Source organism: Jaminaea rosea (assembly GCF_003144245.1).
Source record: "Jaminaea rosea strain MCA 5214 unplaced genomic scaffold BDZ90scaffold_3, whole genome shotgun sequence".
Taxonomy (NCBI): domain Eukaryota; kingdom Fungi; phylum Basidiomycota; class Exobasidiomycetes; order Microstromatales; genus Jaminaea; species Jaminaea rosea.
In genome coordinates, this window is record NW_020289977.1 from 654,556 (window position 1) to 667,181 (window position 12,626).

Genomic DNA, 12,626 nt, shown 5'->3' on the forward strand with positions numbered 1-12,626 from the left:
GCAAAGCTGCACTTCCGCTCCCTTTCCTTCGTAGACCAAAATTCTCGGTCGAGCGCTCAGAGACGCCCTGTTCCGGGCCACGTGGCCACGTCTTTCCTTGTGCAACTCTCCGTCTCATCACCGCTTTGTCTCAGTTCAGTCAGGTTCACTTGTCGATTCAATACTGAAAGACGTGGACGCCGTACATGGCAGCCGCTCGAGAAACAGCGAAAGTAGTGCGAGCTGGAAGGGCATCAAATGATTTGTCGCGAAAGAGTAAAAGCAAGGGGAGAGAGAGGGACAGAGTAGGCCCAACGGAGTGGCCGGTACGCGGAGAACAACGATGCGTAGATGACGCGGGTGAGATGAGACAAGGTAGTAGCACTTAAGTGTTCGAGAGATGACTTGACAGATGAGACAGGAAAAAAGAAGGTGGAAGATGAGGCGTTAGAGCACCGCGCAGGTGCACACGGCGCTAGCAAGAAGCAGCAAGTAGCGGAGGATGAGAGGCGACCAAAGATGTCGAATGATGCCGCTGTGACGATGGATCTCCGCAGCAATCGCGTCTACTTCTTGTTCTGATCTCTTGCCGCCTTGATGAGCGGAGCCAATGTCCTCAGATCCGCACATTTCGCCAAGAAGGGATGCCTGAGCATACCCGCTGCATCAGGCCTCTTCTCGGCATCGACTTCCAAGCTCGAGTGGAGGAAGTCGAGGAAGCCTGGGGTGAGATTCTCGGGATTGTTGATCTTCGGCGTACCGTGTGTTGCAATGAGGTAGAGGGCACGGAGCGGGTTCTCGTTGAGGTAGGGAGGTTCGCCTTCCACCATTTCAATGCACATAATGCCGAGAGACCAGATGTCCACCTGTGGGTGCGCAAGGACGAGGGGGGAGTGAATGTCAGTGGTCTCGCAGTCAATCTCGCCTCTCGTCTCCCGTGGTAGCACGCCTCACCTTCGGTCCATACTCCTTGCGCGTGACGACTTCCGGAGCCATCCAGTACGGCGTCCCTACCATCGTGGTCCTCTTCGCATGCGCCTCACCAATCTGCGCACAGAAACCAAAGTCCGTCAACTTGATATCTCCCTCCATGCTCAGGAGAATATTGTCCGACTTGATGTCGCGATGGATGACGGCATGCTCGTGCAAATGCTTGAGCCCCTCCAACACCTCACGGCTAACGGCTGCAATCTGGCCTTCAGTCATGATGTTGCAAGTAACGACGTCGGTGAGGGACCCGCCCTCCATGTACTCCATGACGACCCAGAGGTCCCCCTTGAAGAGGAACGAGTCGATGAAGTTGACAATGTTGCGATGTCGCGACTCTTTCATGACGAGAATTTCGTTGATAATGAGGTCCTTCTTGGGCTGCTGCTCGAGGTTCATCTGCTTGATCGCCACGCTCACATTTGTGCCGACTTGATAGGCCGTGTAAACGCCGCCAGAGGCCCCTTGCCCGATCTTGACAAGGGAGCGGTACAGCTTTGTGGGGTCGGCATCGGTACAGATGGCTTGAAGGCGAGCTATCACCTCCGAGTCCTTCATTGTGCTCTTCTTGGTTTCTCGCCTGCGAGGCGCGGCACCTGGCCCACTGGAGCTACTTGCCGCTCCGCCGCTGCTCTTGGAGACCTTGGTTGAGCCTGAAAGCTGGGATGACGACGACGCGGCAGTAGGTGGAGCAGGAGCTTGCCGCGGTGGTGGCTGCATAGTGCCCTTGGTTGCCGCTGCTGTCGCTGCCGTCTGAGGTGAGGTCTTCTGCTGCGAGAGCCTTCGCACGAGCTTCTCGGCAGGTGATGGACCCTTGGAGGGGGGAGCTGGGGCTGGGCGAGATGGACCAGCTGTCATTGCTGCCTCAGAGGGTCTTCTTGATCCCGCTGGCGGAACTGGCGCTGCTCTTGGCTTCTCGTACTGTCCCCGCGCAGGTAGTGTGCCTGCTACGCCAGGAGCGCTCTCAACATTGGCAGGGTTGACCTTTCCCTGCTTTGCGTCACCAAACTTCTTCCAGACGGCATCCTCATCGCCGACGTGCTGAGTAGCATCTTGGTAGAAGGCAACAATGTCCATGACCGCCTGTGGATTTGCTTCCTGATCTTGCTTGGAGATGCCCGAGTCCTGCAGGAGCTGCTGCCACTCGCGAGGCAGGCCAGTGAACTCGCCCGTGTCCGAGTTGAAGCCGACGTGGGTGAGATGAACGGGGTCGTACGGCGTCGAGATCTCAATCTTCTTCTGTGGCTGAGAGAAGACGTCGCTCATGCTGTTGACGAAGCCGCCAAAGACGCTCTTGAAAGTGTTGCGGCCCCCTCCTGCGCCAAAATCTCTGGAACGAGCAGATGATGCAGACGATGAAGGGCCGCCTCCCCCTGACCCGCTACCACCGCCGCCGCCGCCGCCCCCACTAGCAAAGTGCGCCTGCGCTCCCATTGACGGGCTGTGGTGATTGGAGCCAATTTTCGGTGAGCTTGGTGAAGAGCTGTCACCGCCGTGTGCCGAGTTACCAAGAGACATTGTCTGCAATGAGCCTGCGAGAGGAATATTCGAGGTCGACATTGATGGGCCGGTCATTGGAGGCGCGCCCAGTCGTACGCCAGGAGCTGCATGATGGCGATCGGCATCGGCCGTCATCGAACGCTGTGGTTCGGGAGGGGCAGGATGAGATGGTGTCACCGTGGTATAGCCGGCCTCGGGAGTAAATGGTAAGGAGTTCTGGCCAGTTGACTTGGCAGGTAAGCCGGACGATGAAGGATTAGCATAGTTGCGATACGAACCAGCGATGTACGAGGAACGTTGAGCGGCTGGCTTTACGGCGAATGACTCGGAGGGACGAACGAAGGCCGAAGTACTGGTATTGATGTTCGATGATCCAGGCGGTCGAGGTGCGCTGCGCTGAGGGACGAGATCGTGGCCGGAAGTAGATGAGGATGGTCCCGACGATGCGCCGCCATTGAGGGGTACATTTCCATTGGTAGCGTAGCCTGTGGAACCGGTCACACCGCTGACCTGGTCGGACGGCATTGCTGCTGCGTCGTCGGTGAAGTTGGCGATGGGCGAGTAGAGTTCCAGCAGCTGATCTCTAGAGTCGCTCTTTGGCAGCTGAGAAGTGGATGCGCCCAGTGGCTGCTGGTATCCGTCGTCGGCCTCGCGAGGCGAATGCAGCGGTTGATGCGGTTGCCCTGACATTGTAGAGTGACGTCAAGACACGGACAAGTTGGTCAAGAGGGTGGTGGTGTGGTGTGGAGTTGGTGTGGAAGCAATGCAGTGCAGATATGGCAGCAGCACCCAGCACGAGGGAGAGGAAGACGAGGCGGCAGCCGACGAAGCGGCAATGAAGTGATCTCTCTTTGGAGGAGCGGCCGTTGTCGATGCGAGCGATGACCAGAGGGCGAGGGTAGAAAGCGCCGTGATCCTCGTCGTCGTCGGCTTCGTTGTCGTGTCGTTGATTGCAACTCTACTTGCCGTCTAGCTTTTCGTTGGGCTCGCAGCCAGGAGGGGAGATGGACGAGTGGATGCGAAGAGGCAAAATGCGTTTGATGCCAGGCCGTCGTCGATCCCTCGTCTCGGCGGAGGCAGCCAGTCACACTGAGACCAGAGGGCGGACTGGCGGCGCTGGACAGACAGACCGTCTTAGTCTAAGGGGGGCCGGATGCAGGAGAGAGCAGACAAGCACCAGCGAGGGCAAAGGGAGTAGTCGAAGGGGTAGGTGATGCTGAGAGCGATAGTCTCAACAGATGGTGGGTAGGCAGGGTCACACCACACCACGCCACACCCAATCAAGATTGCAGGGGTCCCCATATGTTATTCGGTCGACCCTGCGGATGTGATTGTCCACTTATCCTTGCCTCGAGGGCAGGCCACCTCGCCTCGGGGTACGCTTCGTCGTGGTGATGCAAAGCAATGCCGAGCCGTAAGCGCCACTGCATGTTCTTGCTACCCATCATACGCCGTTGTCATCGGGAACGCAAGCCCCTGGCCCTTTGATGAGGCCCTCTTGATCGTTGGGACCGTGGCGGAAGGGCGAGATTGGACGTCAGCTTCCTCACCTCGGCCGAGACTGCCTCATCGAGAGAACAACACTCGGGCGTGGAGGCGACGGAGGGCGTTGACCAACATTTCGCTTTCCTCTTCTTCCTAGCCAACTCTTTCTCGCTGCTGCTGCTGCTGCTGCTTTTTGCACGCCCTTCTCCTCGCCATGACAGACATCGGTCAGCTCTCGTCTCTACTGGAGAAGACGCTTGACACCAATCCGACGAATCGAGCTGGAGCTGAGCAGCAGCTTACGAGCCTATCAACGTCGAACCCTTCTCACATTTCGACGTTGCTCCAGATCATTGCGGCTGCAGAATCACCCATTCCCATTCGATTGGCAGCAGCGATCCATCTCAAGAACATCATTCGCTCAAGATGGGATGCCGATGATGCGCACGACGCAGGGCTGCCAGTTGTAGACGAAGGAGCCAAGGCTGCGCTGCGAGAGAATCTTCTTCCCCTCCTACTGTCGCTCTCTCACCTCAACAGCCCTGCGCCGCTCCCGCTGCGACTACAGCTCAACACATCGCTTTCCCTTGTAGCATCACATGACTTTCCACGCCTCTGGACTGGCCTCTTGGACGATATCATCAGCAATGTAGCTTCGCCGAACGCAGACCTCGGCGTCGTCCAGGCTTGCTTCTCAACGCTGCATGAGGTGACAAAGAGCTGGAGAGGCCAGTTCAGGAGCGACAAGCTCTACGAGGAAATCAATTTTGTCCTGGGCAAGTTCGCGCCCCTTTGGTGGACTGGCATACAGGTGAGCAATTCGGAGAGCTGACAACTCTAATGACGATGGGCAGGCTAACTTTTAAAACATCGTATATGCAGGCCACTCATCAAGCTCTGCTCGACCCATCGACACCTGCTTCACAATTTGCGCCTCTGCTCAGCATCCTGCATACCTACATACTCCTCTTCTACGACCTCTCATGCCAGGACTTGCCGCCTCTCTTTGAAGACAACATCGCTCCCATCTCCGAGCTTCTCCTCCACTGGCTGTCATATACACCAGAATCGTCGCGCCTCCCACCCAATGACGATGACGACAAGCCAGACGAGCTTACCAAAGTTCGCGCAGCAGTCTGCGAGGCCGCCGAGCTGTATGCACAGCGCTATCTCGACGCGTGGGAGCCGCAGGTGGCGGGCTTCGTCCAGGCGGTGTGGGAGATGCTGGGCAAGCTAGAGGGCAAGACGGGTGGAAAGTACGATGGCTTGCTGTCAAAAGCGCTCAGCTTTTTGAGCGTCATTGTACGACAGCCATCACTTCGGCACCTCTTCTCATCAGCAGAGGGAGGAGCTGGTGTGATGGAGTCCCTGGTGCAGCGCGTCATCCTGCCCAATGTTGGCATGAAGGAGAGCGAAGAGTGAGTACGAAGGCGAGAATAGCAGATGCCTCGAAGCCATCTACTGACCAAGCTCCTTCCTCGCTCTTGCAGGGAAATGTTCGAGGACGAGCCGCTTGCATGGGTCAAGCGCGAGGTTGAGGGAAGCACAGAGACGGACACTCCACGCCTCTCATCACTAGCGTTCCTGCGCTCTCTCCTCGAGCACTTCACGCAAGAGATCACCGGCATCATCTCAAGATACATTCAGACGTATCTTGAACAGTACACCGCCAACCCCCCGACCGAGTGGCGCAAAAAGGACGCAGCCATCTGGCTCATGACGGGCGTTGCGGCCAAGGGCTCCACTGGCCGACACGGCGTCTCGCAGGCATCTACGAACAGCCTCGTTGACGTGGTCGACTTCTTCTCCAATCACATTTTTGCCGATCTGCAAGCATCAGAGGGCAGCGTCAATCCTATCCTCAAGGTTGATGCTATCCGTTACCTACACACTTTCAGGAATCAGCTCACAAAAGAGCAGCTCCTCAGCGTCCTCCCTCTCCTCGTCCACCACCTGCAGAGCGACAATGTTGGTATCGCGACCTACGCCTCCATCGCTGTCGAAAGCATCCTCGTCATCCGCGGCCCGAACAACTCTATGCTGTTCACACCGGAAGATGTCCAAACCTTCGCTGAGCCCACGCTCCTCGCCCTCTTCGGGAAGATCGAGGCTGGCGAGACGCCAGAGAAGGTCGCAGAGAACGAATTTTACATGAAAGGAGTCATGCGCGTCTTGACCACAGGACGTGAGCAGGTAGCAAGCAAGGTCCACTCGGTGCTCCTTGACCACCTCGCCAAGATCATCAGCATCATCGCCAAGAATCCTTCAAATCCACGCTTCTCCCAATTCGCTTTCGAGTCGGTGGCTGCGCTTGTGCGATACGCACTCGCGGCCGACCCGGCAAGCATTGCGCGATTCGAGGAGCTGCTCTTTCCCCCCTTTACAGCCATCCTTCAGCAGGAGGTAGCCGAATTTGTCCCTTTCGTCTTCCAGCTCCTCTCACAGCTGCTGGAAGCCCGCCAATCGCAGGATGGGCAGCTTCCAGCGTCGTACCAGAGCTTGCTGCCGTCACTGCTCACTCCGACGCTCTGGCAGTCAAGAGGCAATGTGCCCGCTCTCGTGCGCCTGATGCAGGCCTACCTCACCAAGGCGTCAGCGGCCATGGTGGCCAACAACCAGATCTCGCCCGTATTGGGCATCTACCAGCAGCTCATTGCGAGCAGGATCAACGATGAATTCGGCTTTGAGCTGATGCAAACCGTCTTCGAGACCGTCGACGAATCGGCATTGCAGCCCTTCAAGTCAGCAGTCATGACCCTCATGCTCACCCGTCTGCAAAACTCCCGCACGGACAAGTTCGTGCGCGGTTTTGTTGGCTTTGTGGCCTCCCTCGCCCTCATCAGGCGCAAAGGCAATACCTACCCCGAAGCCACCTTCCAAGCATTCGACTCTGTCCAGCCCGGCCTATTCACTCAGCTCGTGCAAGGTATCATCGCGGCAGAGGTGCCTAAGACGACCGCTCGACGCAAGCCCCTCGTGGTCGTCGGACTCGGTCGCCTCCTCACCGAGTCGCCCTCTATGCTTACTTCCGAAGCCCTCGCCCCTGTCTGGGCACCGCTACTGGGCGCCCTCGTCACCCTCTCCCGTGACTCGTCCATCGCAGCTAAGAGCATTGAAGCCCAACAAGCCGAGGCTGACGAGGTGTACGCGGAAGAATGGGAGGAGCAGAACACTTTCCAGGCTGGCTTCTCCAAGCTGGCAGCAAGTGCACCGAGAGGCACGGAGGCGAGGGACGTCGTTGCTGTCAGGGAGGTGATGGGAGCAGACTCCGGGAAGGATGTGGGGGAGTGGCTTGTTGAGCAGGTCGTCAAGGCGAGTCAAAGGCAGCCGGGCAGATTGCAGGGTTTGCTGGCGGGTATGGACCCGAAGGCGGGTCAGGCAATGCAGGCGATGCTGGCGCAGAAGGGCCTGAATATCGCGTAGACAAGCGCAATGACAATGCTGTTAGTATGATTTCGGAACGTCTGCGTAGCTGCTACGACAATAGAATATCCGCCTCCAGTCGTTGTTCATTCCCCCTCTTTCTGCTTGTGACCCTTTCCCTCCCCCTCTCCACCCTCGCGCTGCTCTCTCTTCTTTCTCGTGTTTCTTTCAACTCTAGCTCTCCTTGCCTCCTTCGCAATCATCAGCATCTCTGGGCTGAAGACCATCCGCGACCGGGCCTCTTCCCGCCTCCACGCCTCGCTTATAACCTGTTGTCGCTGCTTCACGACGTCCAACCAGATCTTCGGGGGATCGGTCCGTGTCTCGCCCTGGCCGCTCGCCCGTAATTGGGCCATGATCCTGTCCTCCTCCAACAACATACCCACCTCCTCGTTCAGCTCGCGCAACCTCTCCTGCCGGGCAATGCGTCTCAGCCGGCGGGCTTTGATCGTCATGGTGATGCGAATGGGCTGGCGCGGCTTGAAGCGCAGGAGGGGAACGTTGTAGTATGACGGGGGGATGAGTGAGCCGGAGGGGAGAGGTCGAGGTCCGCGAGGGGCACAGGCTGCTGGTGGTGGGCGCACCTTGCGCATCTGACTGCGGGACTTGAGGCGGGCTGAATGCTGGCAATGCTCCTTGCGGATGCGGACAAGAAGGCGGGAAAACTGCTCGCGACTTGGCGTCTCTTCTTGCGAATCATTGGCATCCTCGCGGCACAGAGCAAGGAGCTCCCTAGCTTCTGTCACAAGTGCTCTTGCTGCAAATACGGATCGCTTGACGTACTTGCCGCGCTTGAAGCGGATGCGAAGCCACTGCCTGACCATATCGGCATTCCCGGTCGACGCGAACCTAAGAGGCAGTTGCTGAAGGAGACCACGGTAGAGGGTCCAAAGCACCTCGAACTTCCCCTCTCGAGTGGCGTAGAAGGGCGATGGAGAGCGCACGGTGCGTGGCATCGAGGCGATAAGGTCGTCGATGCTAGCGGCTGGTATGCTGTACGGCGCAGCTGCGCTGGATGGGCTGTGGGTTGAGAAGGCGGCTGATGAGCCACTAGCTCGACGGCGCTCAGCCGCAGAAGGCGACGTCGGTAGGCCAGTGGCTGAGCGAGGCGTGCGTGCGCTCTTGCCCGCAGACCCGGAGGCCCATCGCTTTGTTCTCGAAGCAGGTTCGGGAGGCGAAAGTGCCTTGGCCCGTCTCTCCAGAGCCCGAATCTCATGGATGTCGTCTGACGCCTGCGCCTGCAAGTACAAGATACCTCGGTCGCCAAGACTGCGGTGCTTCTGATCCGAAGGCTGATAAGGAGGGTGAACCGCCCTTCGGTGCGGCTTCGACGTCGTCTCGTTGTTGGATGCCACCTCCTCCATCGCCCTCCCATCACGATGGAGGGATCCCCCATTCGTCTTTGCCAGGATCTGATGAATATCGAGTGCCTCGCCCGTCGGTACCGGCTCCGTCTGACTGGGTGTCACGCACGGATCGTCCACCTCCTTTCTCAGCACCTTATCCAAGTCCACCTGCGCGAACCACGCCACCCCCTCGGGCAACCCCTCCATCTCCAGCTTGAAAGCAAACATGGCTCTCGTCCACAAATTTGCAATCTGGAGCGCCAATGCGGCGCGATGCGCGTCCTCTTCACGGGCGAGGTAGCGCACCTCGTCGTGCACGCTGAGCATGAAGCGGGCGGAGATGTCGTAGATGCGACACAGGTGGTCCATGCTTGTTATGAGGAGATGCAGGTAGTCTACCCCGCTTGATTGAACAACCCAGTTGATGCGGGACGGCATGAAGTCACCGCCGCCACCGCCTAGGTCGGAGCCATTGCCATTACCGTTGCCATTGACATTGGTTTGGCCGTTGCGCCCGCGATGACCCTGCGACTTGGGCAAGAACTTGCGAGATAAGGCCGCAGTGATCCCGCAGTCGAGCGCAGGCGTCCGAGGATGCTCGCTCAGCGCAACATCTTCCAGCTTGTTGAACACAAATGACTCTGTGCCGCCGAACCAGAATTTACGACCGAAGTACTCGGGCGAATGCGTGTTTGTTCCTTTTGTCGAGGCGTACAGCTCCTTTGCCAGTCGGGTAGCCTCTTCACCAGGCATCGCCGGGTTGGCTTTGAGCAGCAGCTGCGTTGCATGTCTGATTCCCGCACCGTAGATGCGCGAGTAGTTGAAGACCTTGGCTTGATTCCGGCTCGTGCCGAGGATGCTTGCTGTCTTGCTGTGAAGGTCCGTACCAGCTGACTTGGTGCCTTCCAACGTCATCCAGCCAATGGCAGTGGCGCCGTGCACGCCAAATTGGGCATCACCCATCACTGAGCAGATCCAGAGTTCTTCAGAGTCCACATCTGCGCCGACGATGACCCATCCTGGGGGTGCCTTGACCATCGACTTGAGCTCGGAGCCCACGCGGTTCTTCTTCGCATTCGAGGCAGTGAGCCACGTCTTCTCGATTGCTCGGCGGGTGATCGTGCCCATCGTGACTACCTGTGGTAGGATGAGACCTTTGCGCCGCGTCTTCTCCTTCTCGCCACGCCGCATACCGCTGGCACCTAGACCGAATTCCATCTTCGACCCGCCTTCGCCATCCCACACAACCATCTGATTTGCCACACGATCTCGCACGCCAATCCAGTAGCTGCACTGTGCATTGAGATCGAGGGCATCGCGTGCGGCGCGTTTGCCTAGCTCTTCAGGGTGCTCACTGCGCAGGGTTCCGTCTTCGAAAAAGGCCATGAAGCTCTTGCTGAAGGGACTGCCCACATTCGAGTCCTCGCCGGCCGTGTGTGGGACCTTGTAGAAGAGACTGGGCGAGTTGAAGTTCTCTGACGCCGCCTTGAGCGCTTCATCCGCTTCGTGGGTGAAGATGAGCGGCTTCTGCCGTGTGCTGAAGGCTTCTTGCTCGTGCGGGCGATGCATGTAAATCCAGCCATGCTCTCTGCTATGGAAGAGAGGGCATTGCCGCCAAGATACCTTGAGCAGGAGCGGGGCAATCCGGGTGCGAATCGTAAGTTCCAGCTGGCCGGTCGCTGACTTGTACAGATCCCAGTACCAACGGGGCCACGTCTCCGAAGAGGAATCAGGATCGATCTCTTCTGGCGGGCTGACGGGGGACCAGTCTAGGCCATCCATGCGTTGTGCGAGGGTCGCATCCTCTTGCGAGCGAGCGTAGACGAGCTCTGCTGCGTGTCGCAGCTTGTCTGCGATGTCCTCCTTGCTGGACTTTGAGCGCACGGCGTCGAGAACCGCTTGACCCTCCTCGCCCAAGTCCGAAACCACCTCCTTGCCGGTAGCAGACGAGAGAAAGCCTTTGCTGGTCGGCATAGCGCTCAGCTGCTCCGTGCCAGCCATCCACTTCCCTTCTTCGCTCTGCGAGATACGCTCGCCATGGAGCGAAAGCATGAGAACGAATGGCGTGATCTTCTGAGCCGTCGAGGGTGCGCGTGCGCCGAGGACGTACTCGCGGTACCACTTCGGCACAGTCTCGACCTCTTCTCCGTCACAGCCCGGCTTAGGCTTCTTGGGCTTTTTCGGTGACCAATCGAGTTGGGAGAGCCAAGGGTCCACCTTCCACCACTCGGGCTCGGCTTCGGCACGCCTCTTGTGCTCCTCTCGTAGCTCTTCGGCGAGCGAGATCAAAGCTTGACGCACTCCCTTGAGGGCATCCTCGTATTTGACGTCGCATCGTTGCTGGTACTCGAGCCATTCGTCATCGACGGGCAGGATGGGGCTGCCGAGGCCAAGCACGCCAGCAAAGGTGGCTGGATGAGGGCAAGTCTCTCTGAAAGCTGGGAGGACCTTGGCGAAGACGGCGTGCGTGGCGGAGACATCACGAGCACAATAGGAGAGGAGCGTGTCGAGCTCGTCGAGGATGCCTTGACGGGACGTGCCATCAACGAAGTGATTGCGCAGATCTTTTGGCAGGTGGATGCCACAGTGAAGGGCGGCAACTTCTGCAAGAGAATTCGTCGAGCTGATGTCTTGCCATTGCAAGCCATGTCGAGGGTCTGAGTCGCCATCATCGCTCATGCCGTCCTCATCAATGCTCGGCGTGGGGGACGGCGCGATGCGATCAGTCAAGGCGTCGAGATCGAGGCCCATCGAGACAAGCTCCGCGATCTCAGCGTCTTCGAGTCTCTCCCCGCCTAGCAGCTTGAGTACCTCTTGCCTCTGTTCATCACGCAGCTCCTGATCCAAGAGCAGCTTCTCTGCCTGTTTCTTTGCTCGGTTTCTTCGATATTGTATCCAAGCGGGTCGCTGCGGCGAGGAGATGCCGCGTACGGCGATGTGCAATGATTGGGTATCCATGAAGCGGGTCTTGCTGAGGGAGAGGCTGTACTCTTCGCGAATACGAGCGCGGTCGTAGCCTACATTGTGGCCAACGAGAAGGCGTGAGGTGCCCGTAGCAGGGTCGCCGAAGGGAATTAGGTGATCTTTGCGATCTGACTCGCCCATCAGCCAGGGGCTCAGCCATGCGTACCAGGCGTTGGGTCCGGCAGCTGTGGCCATGACTGGAAAGGGGCTTTCTGCAACCATGGTCTCGACATCGAAGACGAGGGCGGCATCATTGACGTCGGGATAGTCGACTGGCTGACCTTCGCCCAGTGTCGTCGCGTTGCCATCGCTGGATCGTAGCACTGGGTACTTAACCCAGCCAGAGACTCTGAGCCAATGCGGGTGTCGCGGCTCCATCATGGTGCGAAGCTGCGAGTCCATGCCGATCCATTGCAAAGGTGAGGGCCTTGCATCATCAAGTTGATGTTCTGCGTCTTGCGAAGAGGGCGGCGGCAAGAGTTTGGCTGAGGCTAGCTCTTCGGACAAGCCAAGCCAGGGCTGAGCTGCGTCTCGACCAATGGTCCAGAAGTGCTCGCCGAGGTCCTTGCCCTGAAGAGGCGGCAGGCGAAAGTCTGTAGAGGGGAGGATGGATGCTTGCGAAGGGGAGAGGCCATGATTGTGCAAATGCGCCTGGGAGAGGGAAATCGCATGTGGATGGAGTGGCGGCGTCCGCGCAGCTCCTGGAGGGAATACCTGTCGAGAGAATGAAGGGCAAAGAAGCTGGACACCAAGTGGATTGCGAGGGGCTACAAGCAGGCGAAGATGAGCTGATGATGACGACGATCATGATGATAATCCGTGGTTGCGCAGCAGCAACTCACCTTGGGAAGCTTTGGCCGTGTCATCATAAGTCATCGACGAAGATGCGACGGTGGCCTGGCATCGCCGCCATATGGTAGGAGGTCCAATGTATTGATGGCA

The 12,626-nt window shown here is 58.4% G+C and overlaps 4 protein-coding genes across 4 annotated transcripts; 1 reads left to right on the forward strand and 3 right to left on the reverse strand.

The window, feature by feature from the left end:
- Positions 1-545: 545 nt before the first annotated feature.
- BDZ90DRAFT_218028 (Pkinase-domain-containing protein) lies at positions 546-1,686 on the reverse strand (the record flags this gene model as incomplete). The annotated part of the gene is made up of 2 exons (XM_025504349.1): positions 546-845; positions 934-1,686. The coding sequence occupies 2 exons, from the start codon at positions 1,684-1,686 to the stop codon at positions 546-548; spliced, it is 1,053 nt and encodes a 350-aa protein (XP_025363566.1).
- Positions 1,687-1,950: 264 nt separating this feature from the next.
- BDZ90DRAFT_212972 (PBD-domain-containing protein) lies at positions 1,951-2,232 on the reverse strand (the record flags this gene model as incomplete). The annotated part of the gene is made up of 1 exon (XM_025504155.1): positions 1,951-2,232. A coding segment is annotated over one exon (282 nt), but the record flags the coding sequence as incomplete, so codon positions are not given.
- A 1,862-nt stretch (positions 2,233-4,094) lies between these two features.
- BDZ90DRAFT_237929 (Cse1-domain-containing protein) lies at positions 4,095-7,758 on the forward strand. Its single transcript, XM_025507325.1, has 3 exons — positions 4,095-4,762; positions 4,834-5,369; positions 5,442-7,758. The coding sequence occupies exons 1-3, from the start codon at positions 4,166-4,168 to the stop codon at positions 7,372-7,374; spliced, it is 3,066 nt and encodes a 1,021-aa protein (XP_025363568.1). The 5' UTR covers positions 4,095-4,165; the 3' UTR covers positions 7,375-7,758.
- BDZ90DRAFT_217923 (hypothetical protein) lies at positions 7,461-12,458 on the reverse strand (the record flags this gene model as incomplete). The annotated part of the gene is made up of 3 exons (XM_025504339.1): positions 7,461-8,062; positions 8,426-9,178; positions 9,245-12,458. Coding segments are annotated over 3 exons (4,569 nt in total), but the record flags the coding sequence as incomplete, so codon positions are not given.
- Positions 12,459-12,626: the final 168 nt, after the last annotated feature.